Below are 8,464 nucleotides of genomic sequence, written 5' to 3'. Positions count from 1 at the left end.
GTTAGGGTCTCACCCTCTGTGTAAAGATTTCTTCCTAACATCTAACTTAATTCTCCCTTTTCTTAGTTTGAAGCCATTCCCCCTCATCCTATCACTATCAGATGGTGTAACAAGTAGCTCCCTTTCCTGCTTGTAAGTTCTCTTCAAGTCCTGAAAGGACATGGAGGCCAAGAACGTGGAGTATGGGTTTGATTAGTTATTCTTATATTGTGCCTTTTGGATTTGCACCTTCCCAGCTGGAACATTTCACTCTATAAAATCAGATCCTTTCTTAGTTCTACACTATATTTCCTCATAGACACATCTCTGAATGACCTGAAGAATATCACTTAAAAATCATTGCACTTCATTATTTAAAGTGACTTTGTGCTCAATGACACTTTAACTTGACAATAAATTCAATAATAATGAATTAAAGCTACTTTAATTCTGGATTAGAAATCCTACTGTGCTTTAATTTAGTAAGCTTAAGCCATTTTAAATTCATATCTTCCAATGTGTGATCATTTTCTGAACGTTTGCATACATAAAAGAGAAATCCAATTGAAAATAACAAAAGGTTGCTTTTTACCAGAAGCAGATGGCTAATTTTGTTCCATGCCATGCCCCTTTTTCAACAGTCATGTTCTTAGGGCAGGAAAAAGGAATACTGAAGTGAAAAAACATTTATAACTTCCACTCCAGGAGACATTCTAACAAAAGGAACAAGTTCAAAAGACCTCCAAAGCAGAACAACTATATAACTGCTGCACTAGAAGCAAGATAAAGAAATATAAACCATTCTGAAATGGGTGAGAAACAGAAACAGTCTGGATAATTATTTTCTGTCTTTACAAGGCCCAGATGCTATACGTGATCACAGAACAAGGAGGCCTGAGGACACTCACTACATAGGAGCAACATCTCCAGCAATAGAAGGCAGCAGTGATGCTGCCTACTTGTGGCGGCCAGCCCCCTTCTTCCCACCTCCCATGTATCGCCGATGTCAGTACGCCAGAGAAATTGGGTGGGGAGTGCGAGAGCTCAGCTGTTTCACTTGGAGAAATCTCCAGAGCGGAGCACAAATCAAGGTAAGGAAGCCTTCAGAGACAAAAACACCACAGTGCCAGAAGGCAGAATAAAGTCCAGCTCTGTTTCCTATTTCATCCTGGATTGTCACTAGGGCAGAGATCATCCACAGACTAAGCAAGGAACAAGGGAGGACTCAGCTCTTTGATTAAGGCCTACAGAAGCCTCAAGTTATATCTTTGTAACATTATGCTTGAGGGTGAGCAATCTAACATGCCACAAGTGTCTGGTGTTTGTGCTGAGCCAGAAAGCCAATTAGAGCTTCCTGGACAAGGAGCACACCTGGTAGAGAGGACCCATCCCACATGGGCAGAAAGGTTAGGTGCTGTACAGTGACAACATAAAGATGGTAGTAAATATCCAAAAGGTTATTTACAAGAAAAACTCACCCATATGGAAGCCTTCAATCTGGCTGGGAAACACCAAGGCAATCTCCACCAAGGAGCAATCTCCAAGAGATGCTGCCTTAGTGGTGGTCAGCCCTTAAATGAGGTCTAGAGGAGGTGGAGTCAAGCTCCACCCCTTCCGGGAGCACAGCTAAATTACTCTCACCTGTGCTCCCACAGCTGACCTGACACTTGCCTCAGCTGATTAATCAGAGGTTCAGGCTGTAATTACCAATTTCCCATACAGGTGTCTTTTTCTGCACAGCCCAAAGAGATGTGCAGCCCTGGAAATAGCTATTGTGTTGACCATTATCTTCTGCCATTACTCAAAAAAACATTTACTGCTGAAATCAATCTGGAGCAAATCAGAAGTTGTGAAAACACAAATAAGGGCGTGAATACACTACACATACGCATAGCCTGGATGTATCAGCATATGCAAGTTCTATCTAAACACTAGGCTTTAGTGTTAAAGTTTAAACACTTGGCATTCACTGATGTGCTGTTGAATTCTCTTCCTTCTTAACAAAAAAAAAAGGGCACTGTAGCACCTTTGCATTGAGCTGTGTAGTCTTAGGAAGTAGCAGCTACTTAGGAAATAGCTGTCTGACATGAGTAAGTATATCCCAGAGGCAATGCATGTGCCACCACACAGTGTAAATTCCAGTAGCAGAGCCAGCAGACTTTAGCTTTCTGAGTTTCGTAAGAAGCTTAATAAAACTTCCTGACACAGCAGAGGGACAAACACTGATCTCCTTCCTCCAGAGGGAACGGCACAGAGCTGTGTCAGGGAAGGGTCAGGTGGGGATTCAGAAAAAGTTCTTCAGCAGAAAGCAGCACACATGGGACAGGCTGCCCTGGGCAGTGGGCATAACCCCAGACTGCCAGAGTTCAAGAAGTGTCTGGTCAACACCCTCAGTCAGATTTTTGGGTTGACCACATAGACCCAGGTGTTAGCAGTGATCACTAAGAGGCCACCAGGAGCTGAGCTTTGCTCAGCTGATCCCAGACCTTCCTGGGAACACCTTCCAGGTGTTCAAGGCCAGGTTGGATGGGGCCTTGGGCATCCTGATCTAGTAAACGTGGAAGTTTGGTCAACCCCTGATCCTTGAGGTCCCTTCCAACCCAGGTCATTCTGTGATTCTGCCTTGCCCCCTACTTTCTCACTTGGCACAGAGCAGTTAGGTGTACTGTAATAAAACAGGGATTTTCCTGCTGCAGCAGTCTATTAACAAAGGGAATTCTCCAATATAGAGTGAACTTTCACATAGTGAACTGGATGGATTTTTTGTTTGTTTTTAATAATTTACAGATTTTATAGCCTGCTTTGTATGCCAAGAGGGCTTTCTGTAGTACAAAAGTGGTTCAGAATCATTTTCATCACATGAAATCAATAGCAGATATAGATTCCAGCTCTCTCTGTCAAATATCTAAGCATTGTGAACACAGAATAATAATAATAAAAGTCATCAACCTGCACTGTTTAGTTGCAGTAAACAGCTTTTAGAAGTGTTTAATGGAAAAATAAAGCTTTTAGTTCATTACTTATCATAAAGTCTTTAACCCAATTACGCTAAAATCCAGTGCTTGTGCTTTCACTTTCCTTTATTTGATAGAAGCACTGTTGAGACCCTCTAAGCAAGTAACATCGAAGACAACCAGCCTCATCAGAGCAAGGCTTTCAAACATGTCATACAAAGTGCTAATTCGTAACTCACAATGCTTCTGCCACAGTGAACACCCCCAAATTTCTGAAAAATGAAAGCACGCTGCATGCTGAACAATGGCCTTAATGTTGTAACCATAGAGATGACACTCTGCAGCCCTTATTTATATCTCCTTGATTGCACCAAACAAATGCACTCTCTTCATAGACAAATGCTTTTGGTTTCTTGGGGGTGATTTCTCCAGACGATGTTTAAAATAATGCCTTTGTAAAGACATAAACGTTATTTTGTAGCACAGGGAACTTTTCAAGATAAATAATGCAGTAACATTTCTGACAGAAGAAAGACAACAATCAGCCAGAATAAATGCAAAGGGAATTCTTTAGTTACGATGACCAACAGACAGCACAGATACTCTCTTTGTCTTTGTACAAAAGAATGAAAGGACCCATTATTTGCATGTGGCCAATGAACTTCGAAGTACGGAGAAGGAAATATTTTGGCTAAACAAAACCAAAACTATTTTTCTAGTGTCGGAAAACCAAAATCACTCATTTTTACTTCAAAACAGATTCAAGAAATAACATTTTGAAACAGTTCTCACAACATTTTTCCTTTTTTTTTTTCCAAATGAATCTGTTGGGTTTTTTTGGCACAGTTTTGCTCTGCTCTTTCGCCTCTAAAGAGAGCTGTCTTTTGTGCCATGCAGCCTTACTGCACTAAGTTCTCATGCTCCTATTGAGTGATTACTATAGTAAAGCAAGTTCCCCCTTCAGCTAAGTATCATACACATTCATAGTTCTGCCTAAGACCTTACTAGTACTAAGGAAAACCACATATAATGCTGTGGTGATCAGCCATCTCCTTTGCAGGATGACCAAAGGCCAAATCCATCCCAGGAGACAACTAGACAACTCAGCCACTCTGTAACCCTTAATGGCCACAACAGAAGAGAACTGAAAGCAAATACCTTGTATTTGGAGCAAGTAGCTTCTGATTCAGCTAGCAGATCCTTGCCATCATCACTAAAAAGGTGTCATTGCTGCAACAGCTGGATTAGATATGCTTAATAGCTTCTAATTTCAGAAGCTGATTAGCTTATTGCTCTGTCACGTTAGCTTTGGCCTTGTGGTTGACCAACACCCCTTGATCCTTGATGTAGCACACACTTTTCCAAAAGAGCTGTACTGCCTCTCCAGATGTAGAAACATCATTATGGAACCAGGTGGTAGTGAGAACTCATGCTTTTGCCCCCCACAGCAATATTTCAGCTGATTTGTGATACCTGATGCTGTATGCTTGAAACCACATACATACAACTGGTACAGGGTGGGCGGATATGGCTGGAGGAGTTCTGTTCCTCGAGCTATCCTAGGCAAGAGTAACCTGGGATAATCAGTGTCCCCAAAGCAGGAATTAACTCCCTTCTATGCAAACAGTACAGAAGACTCAAACCTAATTAAAGTTTTCACAGTAATTTGCTGCTTTTTACAAGAGTCTGCACACTTCTTTCAGAGAAGCCCACAGAACAGCCCTGGCTTATCTCCCCTGGCATCTCTAAAAAAGAAAGCTGCCACATGCTCCCCTTATCTTTCTACAAGCCTTATCAGGAAAAAAAAAAAAAAACCCACAAAAAATATTATTCATAGTGACTGTGATGATAGATGTTCCCACTACTGCAGCCTGAAGCCCCTGGGGCAGGAAGGGGGGTTGTGTCCTTCTCTCTGCCATAGACATGCTGTAAAGCCCCATTCCATCTCAGCAAATGGGATAAAGCTGAGCACTGAAATCTGTGCATCACTGCCTACATAACTGCCTCTGTGTAATGGTTTTAGTTGGGCTGCAACACCTCCCTGAGGGAAATGCTGTTGTCCCTCAGCACAGTTCTTGTGCTGAGGCAAAGATGTGCCAGACCTGTAATGAGGTTTCATACACCAAGATGGCTGAGAATGGGAGGGCCTATTGTTGGAAATGAGCATCCCAGCCCTTCAGCAATGGAAGGTGGCCACAAGACAGACACAATTTACACAAGTACAGTCCTAAGGAAAGCAAAGGAGAAGAGGAGAACAGGACACCAGGCACAAAGGGAAAGACAGCTGTGAGAGGGGAGGTAGACTTGGGTGTGTGGGGTAGCTCAGCAGTCTATCTGTGGCCAGCACCAACTATGAGTTACAGCTTCAGCCTTGCTTGAATTCAATGGGTGAAGAAAAAAAGAATTTCCCAAGTGATTCCCACTGCTTTATCAATGTCTGACACTTTTGCTGTCCAGTCGTGCAGGACCTGAGCAACTGCACAGGGCAAGTATGACCAAGAAGACAAGCAGTCAGAGAATGATTAAGTCCTCCCTCTGGTTCCTTTGTCATCTCTCCACCTAAATGGACCTGGTCCTACTGGAGAATAATACCTTAAGGTTAGCACTGTACATAATTTGATTCTATTCCTCTTTTACAGAGAGGACAGATCTGGCAGGCTGCTGAAGATCAAGCAACACACCGATACCAAAATCCATGGTAACTACTTTTTAATTATTGAAATTATGTTATAATTGCTACTGCATAAGGATGTTCTTCAGGAACACCTGGAGTGGGCAGGTTATTGGTATACTTGGCTTTGAAGCTCAACAGATCTAATGTAAGTTTATTGCTGGCACCCTGCACTGCACAAACCATAGCGAATGCAATGTTTAGCTAATATTTCATCATAAACAAATAAAAGTATTCCAGCACTGAAGTGCAAAGCACTTCAAGCAGCTAGAAGAGGTCTCAGGGGAATATTTAATCCCCTTTGAAGAGAGAGTCCTGTTTCACAGGAGCCCATTTAGTTTCTGATGAAATTTCTCCAGTTACTTTCATTAATACATCTTGAAAGAAATCACAAGTTTATAAAGTGATAATTAGCAACAATCATCGTCAGCTGAGAATTTGTTACAGAAATTGCAGAGTGACTGTAGAAAAAGCCCTTACAGAACTGGCAGAGTTATTCCAGCAAAACCATGGATGTGAAAAGAGATGATTGCATTGTGCTAGCAATACATAAGACTTCAAGGGGTTCACCACAGCTAAGAGCTTTGACTACTGAGGCATTCATAATGGAGACCTAGGTTAAAGATGAAGAGGTGAGGAAGACTGAGGGCATATGGAGAAGGAGAGTTCAAGGGGTTTTGCTTCACCTCCTCTCTTTCCCCCTGGAATTTCCCACTACGAAGTAGGGTATTAATGAATGCAAGGCAATGAACTTCACTGGAAAACAAGAAATGCTTATATTCCCTATAGTTAGCCTGGGAATCAGTGGGGGGTGACTGAAATATGTCATCCCACAGTGGGTTGCCACACATGCCACCTGCTCCAGGGGCTGCCATGGTCTGTCCTGCCCCTGCTCAGCAATGTGATGGGTCCTGCTGGCCTCAGGTGCTGGGGCAGCTCCTCTGAGCTGATCTCCTTTCCTCTGGCGTCAGCAGCACTACTAGGAACAGATAAGCTGGTCTTCACTAGCTATTACTGCTCCCTACACTACAGCATGAGTATGCTTCCCATCGCACCAGGATTACAAAACCATTAGGAAGTGGCTGCTTATTTTGGTTATTACAGTAGTGTGTTGTTGAGACTCTCATAGGCTGGTGACAAGCTACAGCATCAGAAAGGCTACCACAAAATCTTGGATCCCATCGCTGAGCAACAGCCAGCACTGTCAGGCAGCACTGCAGCTTTGCCGGTGTTATAAAGCACTCATAAAGCATGTGTCTTATTAAGCGCTTTGAAAGCAATCCTGGTTTAAATTGATTGTTGATCAACGAAGCCGCAGTTTGCTGTTGGGGAATGTTTTATTTGCTTTTCATCACAGGAAGGTGAATAAGTAAACAAAGACAGCCAAGTTGGAAGCAAATAAATTGAATGCATTCAATTAGCTAATGGAATGTATCACAAAAGGGGGCTCTTGGAAAATTCAATTAGCTTTTCCTGATATGCCGGGATTCTCATTAACACTTCTTATTTTTGCTTTTATTTTTTTTTTTCAATACTGTCTGTAATGTACAAGGGATTAACTTTCACCAGGGCCTTTTTCCTTCCCTTCCCATACCTTTCAGACCCAATTCTCTTCAATCTTATAATCGGTACTAATATGTGAAAAGCATTTTTAAGCTAAATAACTGGTGAAGTTCACGAGTACAAGGAACATATTTGGGATTTTTCAAATGGAACAGGGTGTTCTCAGAGATCAGCTTCAGGAGTTGTTGCATGATTTAGTATCATTGCTTAGAGAAAGGCTTGACTCAGGCATGCTCACCGGTGCCTTTGTATGGAAGAATAACTGAAAAAGAAAGTTGGAAGATGTGTTTTTTTTCTGTGCAGAGCTGCCCTCATGGTGTTGTTCTGGATGAGCTCCATCCCACTTGCATTAGGTTAACTAAGGGTAGTGTGGCATTTCTTGAGGATATATAGAGTTGACAGTTGCATCTCTTTCATGGTTCCACAGTGCTGTTCTCAGTGTGGTGTGGGGGTGCAGACTTCCCATTCCCTCCCACTATCCTCTCTACTATTCTGTAGAAGCTCTGGTCAGGAAACACAGCGTATGATCAGAAATGTCTTTAAAAACCCACCTGGTCCTTCCTGAAAAGACAAAGGAAGAAGGGCCGAAATTTCCTGTGGCTATGCTGCTATTCAGTACATGTGTTTTCAGAAGGAACTCCTTCCTCTTTGCAAGCGTATCTGAGCTCACTCCAAGCATCTGGTGACAGGTCTCAAATGCTCCCTGGTTGAGCTGAGGAGAATACTGGAGGAAGGATGGAGAGGAACTGATATGTCCCATGGAAAACCCAAAGTCTGTGTTAAAGATGGCTCAACAGCAGGAAGCAGATATCCTGTGTAGGGCTGAGAAAGAGCTAGCTGGGGACAAAAAGGCTCTTGGGTCAAAAGCATGTCTTTCCCAGGCAAGCAAAAAGCCAGGTACAGATGGAGCTCCAATATTTTGACACACACGTGCTTAAAATCAAGTGCTTCAGTGGATGAGATCTGGCATGCCCTTATGTAAGGAAATTATTTTTATCTAGCCTAATAGAGGCTTGAATATTTTGAGAACTCATAGATCTCATTGCTATGGAAACTAATTCTGTATCTTTAGGTCAATCTTGCTATCTCCGACTTGCAGACTCTGCATCAAATCTACCCCTTCCCCCTCCCCCCCCCCAAAAAGGAGAGAGAGAGAGAGAGGAAAAAAAGAACAAGCCAAGCTGTATGTGCTGTTTCAGTTCCACTCCTCACTGCCCTTGTCTCATTCTGTAGCCACAGGCAGCCTCTACAGGGCAGTGAGGCTACAATATCAGCAGTTCAGTGCCATCTGGAAGTT

The 8,464-nt window shown here is 42.6% G+C and overlaps 1 protein-coding gene across 2 annotated transcripts in view; it reads left to right on the top strand.

The window, feature by feature from the left end:
- The first annotated feature begins 954 nt into the window (after positions 1-954).
- The window catches only part of C4H4orf45 (chromosome 4 C4orf45 homolog), a 28,912-nt gene continuing 21,402 nt past the window's right edge, over positions 955-8,464 (top strand). For both annotated transcript variants that reach the window (XM_032444047.1, XM_032444046.1), the window contains exons 1-2: positions 955-1,070; positions 5,573-5,631. In XM_032444047.1, coding sequence (XP_032299938.1) covers positions 972-1,070; positions 5,573-5,631 — 158 coding nt within the window. In that variant the 5' untranslated portion in view covers positions 955-971. The remainder of the gene's footprint in view (positions 1,071-5,572; positions 5,632-8,464) is intronic.

The sequence above is a fragment of the Coturnix japonica genome, chromosome 4, assembly GCF_001577835.2.
Source record: "Coturnix japonica isolate 7356 chromosome 4, Coturnix japonica 2.1, whole genome shotgun sequence".
Classification (NCBI taxonomy): domain Eukaryota; kingdom Metazoa; phylum Chordata; class Aves; order Galliformes; family Phasianidae; genus Coturnix; species Coturnix japonica.
This window is presented reverse-complemented; position numbering and strand designations above follow the sequence as displayed.